The 18,823-nt window shown below is 39.5% G+C and overlaps 2 protein-coding genes and 1 non-coding gene across 5 annotated transcripts in view; all 3 read left to right on the top strand.

Annotated features, from left to right (window-relative positions):
- LOC128787331 (bifunctional heparan sulfate N-deacetylase/N-sulfotransferase 3) overlaps positions 1 to 15,602 on the top strand; it is a 45,183-nt gene extending 29,581 nt beyond the window's left edge. The window contains exons 6-13 of the mRNA XM_053941387.1: positions 2,919 to 3,101; positions 4,627 to 4,723; positions 5,587 to 5,710; positions 8,487 to 8,661; positions 9,034 to 9,204; positions 10,190 to 10,299; positions 10,763 to 10,865; positions 12,040 to 15,602. Coding sequence (XP_053797362.1) covers positions 2,919 to 3,101; positions 4,627 to 4,723; positions 5,587 to 5,710; positions 8,487 to 8,661; positions 9,034 to 9,204; positions 10,190 to 10,299; positions 10,763 to 10,865; positions 12,040 to 12,159 — 1,083 coding nt within the window. The 3' untranslated portion in view covers positions 12,160 to 15,602. The remainder of the gene's footprint in view (positions 1 to 2,918; positions 3,102 to 4,626; positions 4,724 to 5,586; positions 5,711 to 8,486; positions 8,662 to 9,033; positions 9,205 to 10,189; positions 10,300 to 10,762; positions 10,866 to 12,039) is intronic.
- Positions 15,603 to 16,933: 1,331 nt separating this feature from the next.
- Positions 16,934 to 18,823, top strand: part of METTL14 (methyltransferase 14, N6-adenosine-methyltransferase subunit) — a 68,853-nt gene continuing 66,963 nt past the window's right edge. Inside the window, exons 1-2 of one of the 3 annotated variants that reach the window (XM_053941363.1) lie at positions 16,934 to 17,301; positions 17,716 to 17,815. The gene's annotated coding sequence lies outside the window, so the exon portion shown is untranslated. The remainder of the gene's footprint in view (positions 17,302 to 17,715; positions 17,816 to 18,823) is intronic. The other 2 variants (XM_053941362.1, XM_053941361.1) reach the window with 2 other exon arrangements.
- LOC128787671 (small nucleolar RNA SNORA24) lies at positions 17,449 to 17,579 on the top strand. The gene has a single exon (XR_008430784.1). It is a non-coding gene; the product is annotated as a small nucleolar RNA SNORA24 (small nucleolar RNA).

Here is an 18,823-nt window from a genome sequence, read left to right as displayed (position 1 = left end):
AATACACTGTATAGAATGATCAGTCAAAAAGATAAAGGCTTTCTCCTGAGTGTTTGTTCTCATTTCCCTACATTTCTGCAGTACCAGTCAGAATCCCAAATAAAATCAGGACTGGGGAAAGAGATCTCTGTCCTTTCACTCTGGGGAACAAGAAAATCCTGAAGAGAAGCTGGAAGGAGAAGGCAGGGCACAGGAGAATACTTTTGCAGCTCTGATCTGAAAATAGGTGAGAGCAGGAAAGGAGCTGCTGCCCAGAGGTCAGATTTAGTCCCAAACCATCATTTTAAAAACTGTCTGCATTCCATTTCAGTTCCCTCATGAAGGATATTAAATCCTGTGGAGACTGTGCATTGAAGTGCAACCAAGATGATGGTTTGTTTATGAGGAACAGCTATAAAAGGGTGATCCTTCTGCACTGAAATAAAGAAAATGCTGAGGTGCCTGAAAGAAATTATTTGAGAAGAGTGCTGGAAATAATAAAATCAAATAAGCTCTTTTTATCTGAAGGGGAGGTTAAAATGCTTGTTAAATATAAATCTATTCACAGCTGCTTCCCTGTTGAAGAAGGAATAAGGAAATATATTAAGTTCTGTCTGTATTTTACAGCATTTCCCAGAGGTGGAAGATTTTTGAACAAATAGTGTTATTTATGAGTGTTATTTATTTAATAGTGTTATTTATTTATGTTATTTATTTATGTTATTTATGGCCATTTGGGAGATGGCCACAAAGGATTCCTTTTAGAGCTCCTTGATTGGTGGTTCCAAGAGAGTAACTCTTTAGAAGCATAGCATGCTATTAGTCGCAGAGAAAGAATAATGATTCTTGTTAATTAGAACTTGTTTGAATGACTCAGGATGTGGTATGATAGAGGAAATTAACGCATCATAAACCCAGTATGGCACCACCTGCAGATGGAAGGGGATTGATGTGTGTTCCCACACATGGAAGGGGAAGTGGGGAGTGGTCCACCATCCCTGTTAGCGGATCTGTGATATTTATGATGCCACCTAGAAGAGTCTTTTTCTACAATGTAAAGTCATGTATCTGCTTGGCTAAGTAGGGATTTCTTTACAAGATTCAGCCATTTAAGTTTTCAATCAGCATTTGATCATCTTTGTGCTGTAAATAATTAACCATGAGATATTTGACTTAAAAATATATAGCTAAAATGGGAGCTTAGGTCTCTGGTAATTTTTCCCCTTCACTGACACAGTTTTATATACTGGAAATTATTTATGATGATACGTCCAGTCAATTTCTCAGCCTGTACTAACGTTCTTGAAATTACAGTGATATTCTCTTCAGGGAAAGAGTAATTATATTTTCCATGAACTAGCAATCTTTTCAACTTCTCTTGGTTTTTCTTTCATGGCAGTGCAGTAGCTGTTGGCAGGTAAGGAGTTGTCAGGAGGTGAATTGACATTAAAAATGTCAGAGGTCAGCTCATGTGTAAGAAAGAAAGGGGCTGTCAGGAAAGCAGGTTAACCTTTTTTATGGAAACCTGCTGGTTGTAACTTTAGTGAGAACAACGTAGTCCTGTGGGTGCTCTGTTCCTGCTTTGTGAACTGAAATGAAAAAAGAAACTTGAAAAGGTGACTAAAGGGAAAGGGTTTTCACTCTCAGTCCTACCCACAAAGAAAGATAATCTCCTAGTGATTTAGCAGTCTGTATCTTCTGATTTTACAGTAAATACCAGCTTTTCATTATTTTTTTTTTTCTTTCTTTAAGCTGAGGACTAGAATTCCTTTACAAAATATTAACTTCAGTTCCTGAATGAATTTCAGCATTATGACTATGATAAGCTTTTCTTTTTTTGAAGTGGCTTACATCAGATTTTACTTTAAATAGAAATTGCTCATTCATGGTATTAGCAGATTTATTTATAAAAAGAGTCATGTTTCTAATTTTTTAATGGAAATGAGTCTGGAGAGTTTATCTTGGGAGAGTTCTACTTTAAAAAGAACTTCAAGAAAGAAATCACTGGTGGAGAGGCAAGGGTTTGCAGATTTCAGTGTAAGAGCAAACTGTTGCATCAATAAAAAATTACCTTGGAAAGGGATCACTGTAGAAAACAGGGGGTTCTGTCTGCAGCCCTTCCTCAGTCCCAGAGAGCTCATCCTTGCAGTCTATGTATTCCTGCTCTGTTCACCAGCTCGATTTAGGTGTATCCAAAGATACCCTTCCTGTGAGGTACTTTCACGGAAGCATTGTTTCCATTGGGAGTGCAGTTGGAGCACGGGCTGGAGTGGGAGGGTGTATTTGGGTATCACCTTCATAGTCAGATACTGGAAAAGTAAAATACCAGCAGCCTTAAAACTTTTGGTGTTTTTTGTTTGGGAAAATTCCATGCACAGTTACTTGAAAGTACTCAGGTTTCAGATTTTTGACTGTTTTGTGTGTCAGGCCAGTGCTTGCAGAATACCTGTGTAGAAGAGATGAGCACTGTAGAAAACTTAGACCTGCAGCCACGAGATTAAAATCACAGCAATAGAGCTCAGCTGCTTCTCTAGTCTGTGGCTTCTTTACTCTTCCATGAAAACAGAAATTATGTTTTGAACATTGCATTTGTATTCCTATTAAAGTAAAGCAGCGGGCATTGTTTTTGCTGTATCCCATGAAGTTAGTGCACATAAAGGTGCTGTCAGTGTTGCCCAACCCCAGGGTAGCATTGCACATCCTGCAGCTCACAGAGCTCATGGGACCTGCTCCAGCGTTTTCCTCATTGCTTGCATTGAGTTGACTTGAGAGAAGGATGTAATTCAGTGAGGGGCCAGGGTAGTAAGGGCTGTGTGAATGTGATCCAAAGGCTTGCTGCTCTAAGAGCAAAATGCAAATGAGATTTACATTACCTTGGGCTGCACTGCCATCTAGTGATGCAAGGACTCGAGGTGGGCTCTTCATTTTGTCTCCCACAGATCAGCATCTTCATGACACACTTGTCTAATTATGGGAACGACCGTCTGGGCTTGTACACCTTTGTGAATCTGGCCAACTTCGTTCATACCTGGACAAACCTGAAACTGCAAACTCTTCCCCCGGTCCAGCTGGCTCACAAGTATTTTGAGTTATTCCCTGAGCAGAAGGACCCTCTCTGGCAGGTGAAGGCTGAGCAAGAGACCAGAGAAAAATTGTCTTGGTGTTTTTTTTTTTTTTTTTAATTCTTTGTTTCAGTTTCTCATAGAGAAGAGCAGTATATTTCTAAATTAGTTCCATAAAACAGGCAACTGAAGCTTCAGAATGTGATTGTGGTCCCTGTTGCTTGTAAAAGGCCATGAAATTTATATACATTAGGATGTGTAATTAAAATTATCTCTAATTTGTTTTATTTGTGACACTACTTGCCTTTAAAAATGTGGGCAAAGGCAGGCAAGTGCATGTTGTATTATTTCTCTTCTCCTTTTGGAACTAACAGGAATAAAGCATTTGACAGGCAGATTTATATGCATCTTCTAGCAGTTAAAGAAATGAGTTTTTCTCCAAGCATGTAAGGAGAAGAGGGCATCCAAAAAGAGAAAAGAGCATATCCATGGTCTCATGGATACCCTAATTAGCCAAGTGAAAGTAGATGAGATACATCAGAAGTTACTCACGGTAGTCTGGGAGCTGCCCAAGGAGGAAGTTTGCCAAGAAGCTGTAGATACCTGAGTCCTGACAGTGATAATATTAACCCAAATAAAATCTTATTAAGGTGGCTTGGTGGAAATACTCTAAGGAGCAAACTTTACTAAATCAAACATAAAAATGTATTTAAGCTTGCTTACTAAAATGTTTTCCAGCATTGAATATTGAATTGCCAACTTAGGGTCTGAGATTGCAAATTTGTACTTAAATATGCATCTTGAAATTCATGCTGGTTTTGAATAAAACATTGAACTAGAGGGGAGAAATGTCAAGGATTTTGCATAACACTAAGAGACAATAATTTTAAAAATGAAAATTAGCCTGTAGCCAAGTTACTTGAAAAATTATAATTACTTAGAAAAGACATTTTTAAGTTACAGTGACTAAGACATGGTGTGTTTTGTCCATAAATGATGTGATTTTGAATACAGGTATATATTCTTAAACCTCAGAGGGGTACGTGAAGATAATTCTCTTCATCTCAGTGCAGTGTTGCCAAACAACAATGTCAAAAATTATTTATGAGTAACATTCCCAGAACAAATTTAAACCGATTCAATTGTGAAGCAGCAAAGATTAAAGATTAATATTAGCTACTGATTTGTATTGGAAGATCAGAATGTGTATTTGTGAATAGAAAGCCTTAAATCATAATCAACTTACTCTTTTAGTTTTAAAATGCAGCATATATAGTGTGGTAGCTGTTACAAGAATGGGGTAATTATGTATGTGTAGGATATATTTCTACAACATGCTTCCCCTTAAAATAAATTCCAGACACTTCACCAAATCAGGTTCTGACCTGGTTACATTGGAAATACCATTCTGAATCGCTGGAATAGTTCTGGAATGCGTTGGTTTTTGGTCATAAGCAAAAATCATAATTTCTGGTAAGAATATTTGTACATGGGTGAAAAATAGGTAATTTATATATAAGGGCAATTTAAGAACCTTTTCAAATGTGATTGCCAATGAAATTCTGAGTTTTCTTCTCTGTTTTAGAACCCCTGTGATGACAAACGACACAAAGATATCTGGTCTAAGGAAAAAACCTGTGATCGGTTACCAAAATTCTTGGTTGTAGGACCCCAGAAAACTGGTGAGATTTTCTTTTATTCCAACCAGATAGGCTGTGTGTAAGTTCAAATAAGTAAAACAATTAATCACTGCTGATTCAGGCTGCTGTGTAGAGATATTGATCACCTAACAGCATTTTTTTATGTTCAGATACCATGCAAATAAACCTTAATGATGTGAGTTACAACAGCAGTCAGTACAAATTGAAAGTGCAGGGTTCAGGTGTGTGTCAGGTTTTTTGGGGCTTTATGTCAAAATGAGTAAACTTTGATAAAGAGGTGAACAAGACAGACAAGCTCTTGTCAAAGTGGAAGAAGGAAAAGGACAGGACAGAGACATCTTTCAAATGGGTTGGATTCTGAATTGCAAATTTTTGCATGTGTCTTGTTTATAGAATCTTGTTGTTTCTTGTCATTTTTTTCAAGTCAAGAAGTTCCTAATGGACAGTTTTCATTACAAGATTGCACTAGTTTATAAATTTACTCAATGGTTATTTTTCTTCTCTGTAATCAGAAAGTTGCAAAATTCCTTTCATCTTCACCAATCCCCAAAAGCTACTGAATGCAACATTTTAAAATTATTTTTGTGACAGTCTCATATACATAAATCATTATTTTTTGAAACATGACTATTTTAAGTTGGAAAAACAGATTTCAACACTGGTACTCCAGTTTTAACTACTCTATATTAACTAGTTACAGTTCTTTAAATGTCCTAATTCTAAAAGCTCAGAAAGTGCAGGATCTTAGGTGACATAAATCAACATCCCCTCAGTGAATTGAAATTGAATAAAGCTGATTTAGTCCCATCTGCAGCTAAGATCCCTCCAAAAATATATGTGTGTGTATTTTTATTTTAAATCTTGGACTTTTATCCTATTTGCAGGTACTACAGCCTTGTATTTGTTCCTGATCATGCATCCTTCCATCATTAGTAACTCCCCCAGCCCAAAAACCTTTGAGGAGGTACAGTTCTTTAATAGAAATAACTACCACAGGGGGATTGATTGGTAAGATGGGTTATTAGTATAAATATAAAAGTTTATATATTGTGAACAATAGAAAAATGACATTACTGTTGGTAATGGTAACTGTGCATATATAAAGTGAGATAAGAAATAACCTTCAGTGTCTTTCTGAAATGAGAAATAAATGCAAATGAATAATGATCTTACTACAGAATATCTTAAATGCACTAACTTTTGTGAGGCTTTCTTGTAAATATCCAGATATGGATATGTGCAGAGCAGTAACAAAATGATGTATTTCTCATTACACATGTCTTTGAAAGTGGGACAGTAATGGTTGGTAGTTGGATATATGGACACAAAAGTTATGTTCTTGTTGGAAATCTTATTTCTTAAGAGAAAAAGAAAGATACTATCAGGAAGAGGCATTTCTTCCTTTAAATAGGATATAGCAGTAGCAATAATGTAAATAATAAAAAATGGGGGCAGGGAAAGCCTCTGTAAATGTTCTTTAAAGATCAGGTAATTAGGAGAATGTGTCTGTGTGGGTCATTAAGTGGTGCTGAGACAGGGCCTGTGTCCCTGCTGCCACGTTCACTGTGGCTCCCTGGGAATCACCAGGCACAGCTGCACCTGAAGGTCACTCCTGATTCCTCTGTTTTCCCAAAGTGCTGCACTGTAAAGCTCTGCAGCATGAAAGCTGGTGACATGCTGTAGTGGCTGGGGAGCACCAGTGAAGGATTATTGATTTCTTGTCATGTTTCTTCATTTTGCCCCCAGTATAAGGGAGAATACTTTTATTGCCTTTGACTTTGTATTCATCCATAAAATGAAAAGGGTGAACGCTGTTCTGTGATCTCAGTGCAGACCCATCAGATCCAATTTATTTGTACGCCACGTGTTTTCCCAGAGTCGTAATTGCTGCAGCACATTCTTGCTGGGAAGGGCGGTGAGTCAGCCACTTGTGCCAGTGGAGAGGTGCTGGATGAATGACTGGCAGTGGGAAATTGCTGCTGAGGTGTTTGCAGTCAGTGAGGAGGACATGCAGGCGAGGCAGAGCAGCTCCATGCTGATGGAGCAGCTAAAGTACAGCGAGCCCCTTCTTCCACAAAATCAATGTTTTCATGTTGCTGGAAAACTAATGTGCTGCTTCTCTCTTTCCTCCTGCCTTATCTGCTTCCCTAAGCTGCAGGTACAATGTGGCTGCCACACACATGTCGGATTACTTTCATCTTAATGTGGCACTGGTGCGTAAATCTCACAGTGGTCAGCCTGTCTAAAGCAGGCACAGCCCTTTGACAGGTTCTCACCACAGCACCCACTCTGTGCCCCACCACTCCTGCCAGGTTCCCACAGTTAAGTCTCAGATCCTCAGAACTCCCTGTTGGTGTAATTGCCTAATTCTTTGATTTGCATTCTGTCTGCTGGCAGATCTCTCAGACCAGCTAGTCTGATAGTGTGTTTCAATGCTGGCTTGTAATGAGCTTGCCACTTTGTAATTAGATACAAGGGCTCTCCTCATTACTCCAATAATTGGCTGGGATTCCTGCAAGAATCACAAATAGCAATCAGTTCAATTTTGTTTACAGTTGTGGAGATAGGGCTTTATCCGTGAGCTGACTCGTAGTCTTTGTCCAAGGTTGGATTTAGAGCAGGGCCAAATTTAGAAGCAGAAGAGGGTTCTTTTAGCCTTCAGAACCTCAGTATTGTCCTTTTGAAAACAGTGTAGATGTAAATTGTAGGCTTCCAACAGACATGGTAGAATAGTAAGATGAGAACTCATCTTGCTGTTGTTAAAACGCAGAAGTCTAAACAGACCAGTCTTGCATTTCTTTATGTAAGCTTTGTTACAGGTTTCTTGGACAAGTTTCTCTAAAGCCTTCTCAGCTTCATCATTCTCATCAAATCAGCCCTAACACTTCTGGGAAATAAAAGTCCATTGACTTCAGTGCTTACAATTTCAAAGCCAACAAGAGCACGTCATCTATATTGGAAGTAGCTCATTTGTATGAATAGAGAAAAGTCTAAGCACTGGAGGAAATCTCGGTCCTTTAGCATGATCTTCAGAAGAGGCTGTTTAAATAACATTTATTTTCTCAATACAGGTTAACTGAAAAGTCAAGATGGCCAAAATTTCCTATTTATTGTTTTCCCCAGCAATAACGAAAAGTGGTCTGAGGGCCAGGGATAGAGAAGTCCTTATATGACAAAGCAATTGCAGGAATTTAACTACAACTTCATGACGGATGTGGAAAGCTTGCAAAAAACTCTAAAACAACTACAACCCAATTTTCCCCAAAAATGTGACTCACAGAAAAATAAGTGAATTCTGTCACTGCTCAGAAACCTTTTACCTGATGAAGCTGTGGGGGATTGCTTCAATGCATCTTCCCAATATAAACAGCCTCTTCTCAGTGAAAGCAATTCTGGTTGATACTAAGTAGCTTTTTCTTACAGTATTGCACTTCAATTGGTGTCAGCAAAAGGCCAGATTTGGAAAACTCAATTTCTACTTTAGTCTTCACCAGTTTGTTCTGACTGAAAAGTGAGAACTTGCAAATTTTAAAATACATAAATACTGTAATATTTTTATCCAGTTAAAAAAAATAGCTGCAATGTCTAGTTACATGTAGTGAGAAGCAAGCTAGTACCAAGTAAAATATGATCAAATATACAATGTAAGCTTTGGTTTGCTTTCTTTTTTTTTGCACTTAGGCTTATATTTTAATTGAGTACTCTACAATTAAAGTATGCTTAACAGATTTATCAGCCTTTTTGTGATTTTTAAGTAGTTCTGAGGATGATGTTGCTTTCCCAGGTACATGGATTTCTTTCCAACTCCTTCTAATGTCACCACTGACTTCCTCTTTGAGAAAAGTGCCAACTATTTCCATTCTGAGGAAGCTCCCAAGAGAGCTGCTTCCCTCATCCCCAAGGCCAAAATCATCACCATCCTCATTGACCCGTCCGACCGCGCGTATTCCTGGTACCAGGTATGCACTTGGGAGAACATGGGCAGGCACCAGGCCAGGTTTCCACCCTGAATCCTCTCTGTATATCCTCTCAGGATATATCCATATAGTCAGATGACCATCTGTGATCACCCATGGGCTATCTGTCATATTTTAAGGGTTAAAATACCAGTAACCAATTTTTCAAGTTATCTATAATGCAAGCATATAAAAATTATTAATTAATTAATTAATGTAATCAGCACATACAGAAATTAGTATGTAGACACAGTTATCTAGTTCATGCTCAAAATACAAGATAGACTAAAATTTTTGTCAGTAAGAGCAGCAGTTTTGCCTTGTTTCCCCACTTTTGTGGTCTGTAAAGTTCCAGCAATGTCACTTCTTTTACAGCATCAGAGATCCCACGAAGACCCCGCAGCTCTGAAATTCAGCTTCTATCAGGTGATCACAGCTGGCCCTCGAGCCCCCTCTGAGCTCAGAGCTCTCCAGAAGAGATGCCTGGCACCTGGATGGTATGCTACCCACATTGAAAGATGGCTCACGTACTTCCCACCTTACCAGGTGAACAAAACCCTTGACATCCTCATCCTATAGATATATATGTATATATACTGTCCTAAAAGTTTACCTTTGTTAAAGTCTTGCCTACTGACTGCTGATCTCGGGGATATCCTACAAATCATTACTCTCCTTTGGCCCCATGTAAGGTCAAACCTCAAAAGTTGCACATCCTAAGCCCTGAATGTCATATGATAACAGCAGACCAGACAGACACTATCACATGATCGCTATCTCCTTGGGGATTTATTTCTGGAATGGAATTTTGTGACACTGGCAGCGTGTCTGGCACTGCTCCCCACCCAACAGTTAGAGGGAGATTGGCTGCAATGCCAACCTTCTGTTTATCCAGGACTCTTGTAGCTGAGACAAGTTGGCTGGAGTCTGCACCTTCTGTTTCCCTGGAGTGTGCCAAGGAAGCTCCGATGCATCTAGCTGCTGTTATTCTCCACATACTCTTTTTTCAGCCAGCATTGTATCTCTCTTCATGAGATGCACAGTGCTGTAGTATCCTCTTGAATGAAATTCTCCTCATTATGTTTTCATTAGCTTTTCTCCACAAGTAACCCATGAATATTGAATAATATGCATTGTCATGCAGATTTTTGCCAGATTTTATGTCCCACAGTGATAGTGAAGAATCAGCCCTGATAGCCTTATGTTTTATCTGGAAAAGTAGTAGCCATTAGTATAATATTTTATTAGCTGGCCCAGTCTCTTTCAATTTCCTGACAGTATTTCTTATCTTTCTAGATCCTTCACTGCTATTTCTCTGTTGTCACAACAGCTTCCAATGCAATATAATTTCAGATTTAATTAAGATGCTCCCAGGTCATTAATGATGATCACAATTGAGACTGGGTCCATTATTGTTTCCTGGGGCAGTACTCTCCGTATGATGAAGGAGTTTTACAGAGGTGAAAGTTTCAGTTGCAAGCCTGAAATAATGAATTTCAAATTAAACTGCCATTTATCTTCTCTGTTGTAGTTGCTAATTATTGATGGACAGCAGCTGAGAAGTGACCCATCTACCGTAATGGATGAAGTACAGAAGTTTCTGGGAGTCTCTCCTCATTATAATTACTCTGAAGCCCTAACGTGAGTTAATGAGTTCATCATTTTCACACATTCCTACATTCCTAAAATACCAGCTAATCTGTAAGTCAGCTCACTAGAAAGGCAGAATAAAGCCCTTCATAGTTCTTTGAGCTGTCGGTAGGGTGAATTGTACAGAACACAAGTCGGGGTTAAATTTTCTGTGAATCATTCACTGAGCCACTTGGCTGTTACAGAAGTAGAGCTGTGACAGACAGAGTGCTGCTTTGTGAGAATTGCATATGAATTTTGAATGGATCAAAATTAATTTTACTTCCATAAATGGAACATGGAATGCTGATATGCAGAAACAGAAAGCAAATAGAATAATTTTTCTTTATTTTTTGCATTAGCTGAAAAGCAGATTCAGTTATATCAGTCAGGAATGTAACATCCACTCCTTTGGAATCTGACTCCTCCTAGATTTGGTTGCACACAAATTTTACTCCACCAATGTTTGTTTCAGGTTTGATTCTCATAAAGGATTCTGGTGTCAGCTCTTGGAAGAAGGAAAAACCAAGTGCCTTGGGAAGAGCAAAGGCAGAAAATACCCTGCTATGGATTCTGAGGTAAACCATGCTCTTCATTGGCATTGTACAGGAATTCAGTTGGCGCATACAGGACATGACACAAGCAAAATCATGAGAAGGGAGAGAAGACAAAATTAAGTAGGAGTTACTTATTTGGCTACCTTTCCCTACAAAGGAAATGTTTAAGATGGCTGTGGGCTGCATAGACATTCAGTTCTTTATTTCAAATGTGAAGATTAAGTCATTAAAAAACTGTAGCAATGAAAACCCCCCACAAATTCTAAAACTTGGCGTCCCTTAGGAAACTAAATGTGCTGCTCCTGAAGTCCTGTCCCCTTGACCTTACAGACTTAAGCAGCAGAAGTTCCACAGTGCAAGTTTCTTCTCAGTCATGATCAGATAGGTGTATTTGTCTATGAGACAAGTTAGACTGTGACAGGTAATGCAGGCACTCCTATAATCCAGTTTTAAGAGAGGTTAGGTTCTGTTCCTATGAATTGTAACAAAAATACAAATGCTCAAATGGGGAAATTTCAGTCAGATCAAATGCTGCAGCCTGTACCCAAGGGCAGTTCAGTCTCCTATTCTAGCTGTAACTTTCATGTAGATTCTGTCTTGCATTGCCATTTCATTTAGCCTACCTAAAATGCAAATAAAAACCTACAGTTTGAACAGCAGTAAGAATTAATGTACCAAGGACTTTTTCCTCACAGTACTTAAATTATAAATAACTTCACCTCAGTAGAGTCGTACCAATACAAAACCATTGGGTGAAAAGGATTTTGGTCAGAGATAAGATAGGACAAGACTGTGTTTGTGCAAACTCTTGTCTTTTTCAACTCTAAATAAGTCTTAAAATGGGGGTTGCTAACTGATAGAAGTCTACATACAAAGATATTTTAGTAGCTGTTATTTCAATCACAGTGTAATAGAAGTATCTCCATTACCTTCATTGTGATTCTAAATGTACAAGACTAAGAGTAGAATCAAATTTTGCTTTGACTTTGGTGTTCATTTTGGACAACCTTTGTTTCCCTTGAAATTACCTTTCAGATTTCAGCTCTTTGCATGCAGTAGGTAGCATAAAATAATGTAAATTGCTTAAGGGAAGTAAAGTTTTCACACAGGTCAAACCAACTTTGAAACCTCGAATTCACAGCATCTGCAGTACAGCATTTTATTAAATAAAAACCTCTCCTTTTGTATCCATCAGTGCAGGGCCTTTCTGTCGAGCTACTACAGAGATCACAATGTGGAACTGTCAAAACTCCTCCACAAATTGGGACAACCCTTGCCATCATGGCTGAGACAGGAGCTACAGAAAGTGAGATAGCATTGGAAAAGAGTGTTTTGAAATCTCCTTCCACACTTCACTTGTCATACCTGAACTTTCCAGCAGCTACCAGAAGGTCTTGTAAGATATACCTCTTCAAAAACTGTAAAGGATAGAAATTATTTCCATATGCTGGCATGTGGATTGTAAAAATACATGTGTTTCTTAGAGCTCTGGTGGGCCAAATCTTTCTCATAAGCATTTCTGGGCCTGTGGAGTTGTAGACTACTGTGCACATATGTGGAAGTTATTTACAACTGGTATAAGCATCAGAGATACATAACCTGTCCGATTTCATGGTAAATATTCACATTTTTATATATCAGTTTTAAAGTATTGTGTCTCATGTAGGTTTTGTAGCCCTTTGTTGGACCACTGGCAGTTTTTCTTAGGATTTGATTATTGTGTTGCATAGGATAAGATAATTAAAAGTAGCACAAAATGCCCAGAGTATTTCTGCCTTTGGAATCAGCTTGCTAATGCCCAAAGTGTGTGCAAACACTGGGGAGCAGTACAGTTATCATGTATCATTTAGCTGTGCTTGGCAACAAATGCACCCGGCAACATCTGCAATCCACTGGTGTAGAAAGAAAACCACAAACAAGCCAAAACAGAACCTGTCATCATATCCGGTAACAACAAACCCTTCCAGTGTGGGAAGGGCCTCTGTCTCTGTAGTTAATATGTCTGATTTTGTACTGACTGTGATGTGAATTATCTGAGCAAAAATTTGATTGGATGTGTGAAACACACAAGTTGCAGTATTAGACCTAAACAGTTGTGACCCAAACTGGAGCAGTGCAAGGAAGAGGCTTTCAGTCCTGGTTCTGTGAGCAGCCAGATCCGAACACTGCACTCTGGGCTTTCATTGCTCTGAGTCAGGAGTGACTCCACTGAAATGAATTAAAAACTCCTAAAAAGCAGCAACGGATCCTTACTTTTATTGCCTTAATTTGCACCACATTTTTTCCTTAATTTATTTGCCTTTAACCTATGCTTTTCCCCCCTCCACCTCATCAAAATTGTAGCATCTTTCTGCAACCTTCAGATGACGTCAGCTGCAAAAATTACCAGATTTCCAGATGAAAATACCAGTTCTGTTTCCAGATACATTAAACATGTTTGGTATTAAGTATTAGGAATGAGCTTTAGAGGAGACAAAAATAAATACAGTATGTAGTCATGGTAGAAAATTACACTCAAATCATGGGAAAACACAAATATCTGCCCTTGCAGGCAGATACTTGTGATAGTTCTCAACAATACATCTCTCAATGCATCAGTTTAGACATGAGATAAAGTGTAATTAATAGTGCTTAGAAGTTGAGGAAGATCATTGGAAACTTCAGCGAAGTGTGGCCTTAATGCTTCTCACAGAACTTTGGCTCTGAGTGTTTCTAAAGGCATGAAGGGTTAGTGAAAAGAAAAAAGAACCACAGTACTAAATGCAAGCCTTTATACAGGAGCTCTGTAATGTTTTCATCATTTGTTTCAGGGTGAATATTTAAAAACATGCATCAGATGGTGGAAGAACTTCCTATGTCTCAGTGCTGTTTTACGACATTTATGTAATCATGCAATTTAACTTTCAAGGTAATGGAATGGAAACTAGTCTGTTATTCCCTAAATACAAAACAGATGTTGAGATCCTTACTGTACCTCTAACTGGTAATCTTTACTATTTATTGATTTTGTCTATGTAATACATGGTTTTGATAGGTCTGTAAAGAAAAAAATCTAGACAGATCTGCTGTATATAACAATATTCTTTACACAGCACATTTTTACTAAGGGAATATGCATGATTAAGGATAAGGACCTACTAGAGTAGACATTTTTTAAGATGAACATTTCTATTATTTATTAGAATGAGAATTTCATTTTACTCTAAATATTCAGTCGTATGGATTTGTCTCAAAAGCTGACTTCTCTTAAAGTACTTCTTATTTGATAAAAGAAACACTCTGGATTCTAAACATCTGTAAAAGCAAATACTCTGCATGCCATGGACTGCTCATGCATCCTGCAAGCATCCATATAGATTTGTTACAGTTAAATTGAATAACTGGAGAAAATACCTGGGGTTTTCATCCTGTCATGATTGATTTTACTCTTGATACAACCTAGTGTAACATCACTCAAATGTTTTAAAAATGCAGGGATTGCATAAAGCTCCTGTTGTGCATTGCTGCCTCAGTTACTCAGTGTTCTTCAGTGAAACAGCGTTATAAAATAGAGGAAAATGGGAAAAACCTTGGGTGCTGTCAAGTGCCTGATGTTTGCAGGGTGAGAACACAGGCGGAGTGCCTCCTACATGCAGGAGGAATGGCCTTCAGCATCATTCCTAGTTCATTCTTTGTTTTAAAGATTCCCTCTCTGTCTTCTTGCCCTGGGAAAGCAAAGCACTGATAGATTGAGAATGAGTGGGCAGTCAAGGACAGAGTGGTGAGATTGGTCACATTGTCCCCTGGGGAATTTTACAGCCCATCTGTGGTCACCATGAGGTACTGGGGCAATAAATCCTCCACGTGCATGCCCTCAGCCTTGGGTGGATTATTAGTTGTTTGTAAAAGGATGGTATGAGGGCTGGGGGGGTTTTATTCCAGAGCTATTCTATTGAAATGTGTTCTTACATTTAACAGGAACCTTTAAAAAGCACTTTTAACATGCAGCCAACTTGGTGAAGGAGGAGGAGGCTGAGCACAGCATGCAGACAGCAGCTGAGTGTGTCACGGGATGCACCTGAGTACAGCTGCGTAACCAAGTCATACCACACGAGTTACCTAACAAAGTGTAACCTCTTCTGTTCATAGCTTACCTGCAATCAGTGTTTGATTTCCAGAAGTACACTATCAGTATTAATACTCTTAAAAAAACAGGTTTGTTACAACAAATCTGTTTGCTAGTCCAAGTCAGATGTTTCATTGTGACTGCTAACATAGCCATGGTTTCTGTTCCCCTGGTAGGTAACTGCACAAGCGATGTCTTCAACAACTGCTTGATTTTGTGAGTTTCATCTTCATTTTCATAAACATAATTCTGAAATTTGCTTTATGTGGCCATCAGTGCCATTAAAAAACAATGTGTGGTTCTGAGCAGATATTGACCATTTGGGGTGTAAATACAGAGCCTGATCAGAAATTACCTAATTATTTGAGCTAACATTCCTGAGAATCCTGTGACATTTTCCCAGTTCTACTTGTGCAGGAAGAATGAGTTTGGATGATCTGCATACTATCTTGTACAGAATATCACATTTTCCATTGCTTAAAAATGTGAAACTTCCTCTGGAAGAAATTAAATAGATATTTCAATGTTTATAGATGTAATACTCTTTGTCATTCACATTGAATGAAAATTGCTGGAAACATTTTTCTCAGAGTTTTTTTTAAATAAAAAATAGATATTATTCTGATAGTGGCATGGTATTTGAAGTGCAACAATAAACTCTGATAAGAAAATGTAGTGCTGTGTGGAAGTGACTTTCATGTTCACAGAAGTTGTCATTTTCCAGGCTGGTTAGCAGCCATTGCAGCTTAATGCTGAGCTATAACACAGCTCAGCAGCAGAGGAGCAGCATGAAATATTTTCAAAAATGAAAAATATTGATTGCTCTTGCTGTGAGTGAATATTACTGCTTTATACAGCTGCTTGTTTTACTGCTTTTGCTTCCTGCTTACTTTTTATTTCTTGTGCCAGCACTTGCTAATGCGCTGGAGAAACATCTCCAGAGTTTGCCATTTTTAAGATAACAAGGAAAATTTATTCAAATCATTTGCCTTGGGGATTCAGTAGTTGTGCCAATGCATCAGCCTACACAGACATGAGAAAAGCTTTTTTGGAGAAATCTCTAAAGATGGTATGAATGTCCAAAGGAAAATTCACTATTATCAAAAAATTCAGAACAGAATACAAAATTGTGCTTATCTAGCTGGGTAAAAGCTGCTTAGGAGTGTGGGAGATAGGAAACTTACATTAACAAAATATTGCATTCATTACAGAGAAATGATGCAACTTTAATTTTAAGAAGTCTAAGCTTCTTGTATAATACCCATCTCTATATGCTCTTAAAAAACAGTAAAGTAGTACCAGGTAATAAGAAATGGGGAAAGATCCTTGCTACATATGTGGACTTGAGTTTTCCCTGGACTGAGGATGACGAATAATAGTACAGTAAGCTGCTGTGGTGTGAAAGTTACAGTAATTAGGGGAAATTTAGACTTGACATTAGGAAGCATTTCTTTATGAGATGTTCAGACACCAGGGAACAGGCTCCCTGGAGAGGTAGTTGATGCTCCAGGCCTGTCAGTGTTTAGAAATTTGGAAAATGCCTTTAACAACAGGCTTTAACTTCTGATCGGCCCTGAGGTGGTTGGGCATTTGGACTGATGATCCTTGTAGGTGCCTTCCAATGGAAATATTCTGTTCTGTTCTATCCTGTTCTGACTCCAAATTGAAGTGTGGACATTTGGCCAGCATGCAGTTGCTTACATGGACTGGAAAAGGAAAATAATCTGTGTTCACCTAGAGAGATGACTTCATTTGTCTAGCACATCTTTCACGACCGCTGATTTTTATTTTAGTCCATGGTTTTCAAATAACGAGCAGTATTATTGTAGTATTTAAGGCCATCTTATGGCTGGACCAAGCATACACACACGTGTATCTACACAGACAAAGCAGCATCGCTGTCTCAATCAGCTGAAGGTCTCTGCTTTATTTTGGAGAATGCCTTAACCCGTTTTCCCCCCGGGATGCTGCTCGGTATCTTCGGGAAGAAGGATCGATCCTATATCCCGTCCGCAACTTTCCCTTGTGGCCGAGCTCAGTGCGCGTGCGCTCCGTGGCCTCGCCCAGCGCCCGAAGCCTCGCCCCCAGCCCGGGGCCCCTGTAGTGATCAGTTCCCGCCGCCGGCGCGTGAGGCTGGGTTGTGTGCTGATGGGGCTCCGCGTGGGCGGGCGCGCAGCGCGGCCGTTGCTGCTGAGGGGGGCGCGCGGTGCGGCCGTTGGAGCTAAGGAGGACGGGCGCCGGAAGCGGTGGGGAAGGGTGAAGGTGAAGTGCCAGTGGCGGCGGCGGTGGTACTCGCGGGTCGGGCGCCTTCTCCTCCACAGCGGTAGAGGAGCTGAGCGTAACAGACAGAAGGTAGGCTCCATGAAGGCGTGGGCTGCGTTACAGGGAGGACGGGTGGGAGCCGGCCGCGCGGGGCCGGGGCCCACATGAAGGAGTTAGAAAGGAAGGGAAAATGGCGGCCGCCACGTGGCGACGAGGGGGGTGGTAGGGGAAGCAGAGATCCATGATTCCATGGGAACTGCCGTCTGTGGCTCACTCCCTTCCTAGACATGGAAGAGCAGGGCCTTGCTAATTGGCAAAACTTTTACCCTCTTGTGGGTATGAGTCGTTGACTGTGGCAAGTAACAAACCGATTCTGCCGTGGGGTTAGCCGTCTCCCCCTTTTTTGGGTGTTTTTTGTTGATTGGTTTTTCAGGTTTCTCCCCTTTTTTCCCCCTCCAGTACACTGTTACAGCCCAGTTTTTAAACTTCTTTATTCTTTTTCAGTTCCGCAGGAGTACAGAAGCTGAAAGCATGGAGACGTAGTTGTTAAAGATCCTCTTCCCAAAAAGTATGTGTCTGGCTGTGCCTAATAAGCTCTTCAGAGGTGAGATTTGGGGCAGGAACAATACCGATTTGATAATTTATGTTTAGCGATTACTCTGCTGTGACTTGTCCTTTGAAATCAAGGTATCATGGTGTTTTGTTTTAAGGCATGCTTAATTTTTATGTGTTTTCGGGACAGAAAAGTCATCAAGTACATTAATGTGACTAGGAGGAATTTGGTTTGCATGTAGAGACATTAGAAAACATAATCCACTATTCCTAGCATAAAAAATACACTGCCAGAACTTTGCCTGCCAAATTAGAAGCATCTAAGTGCACAGATTTTTCAGGGATATCCTGGGCAGGAGGAGTGTCTTTTTTTCATAAGCACATGAGTACTAAGAAAATCTGCAGCTGTAGGAACAAGGGAGATTGGAAGTTAATATCAACAGCTTTGTTTCAGAGCAGCTTTAGAACTTCTGGGAGAGCATCCTACTGTTTGATGATGATTGCTGTTTGTTTGTGTTTTCAGTAGCAATATTAAACTGCCTCAAACTTGTTTTTACAGGGGAAAAACCCTCTTGAAAGAAGATGAGGCTAAATTCCACTTGTGAATTCTAGGAGTAGGTGTGTCTAAACCTGTTAATTTTTGTTTAGGGTAGGGTGGATGTGTATCATCATCTGGAGTTGATGCTTTTTGGGAGCAGTAATATTTCTGGATGTGAAGCAGAGCTAGTAAAAGCTAATTTTAGGCTAGGTCTTTACCTCGATTTTTAAACAGAGTTAAAATTTGGAGCTTCAGTGAGAGCTTCTGCAGTCCATCTGATCTTCATGAAGAGGGGCTGGAACCCAGCTTACTGTGCCTAAAATTAGCCTTGACTGCTTCTGTAGAGACAAATACAGTTTGCTTCTCTCTTTGGGCTGTCACTAAGCCTTAAGATATTACAGTACTGATTTTGGTAGTTGAGTGGCTGTATTGCACCTTCACCTCTGCTCTCAAAGTGTTGCAAAGGTTGTTGCAATGAGTGTACCTGTGGTGCAGAAGCTGCAGGTGAGTTTTTGAAGTCTG

This window comes from Vidua chalybeata, chromosome 4 (genome assembly GCF_026979565.1).
Source record: "Vidua chalybeata isolate OUT-0048 chromosome 4, bVidCha1 merged haplotype, whole genome shotgun sequence".
Classification (NCBI taxonomy): Eukaryota; Metazoa; Chordata; class Aves; order Passeriformes; family Viduidae; genus Vidua; species Vidua chalybeata.
This window is presented reverse-complemented; position numbering and strand designations above follow the sequence as displayed.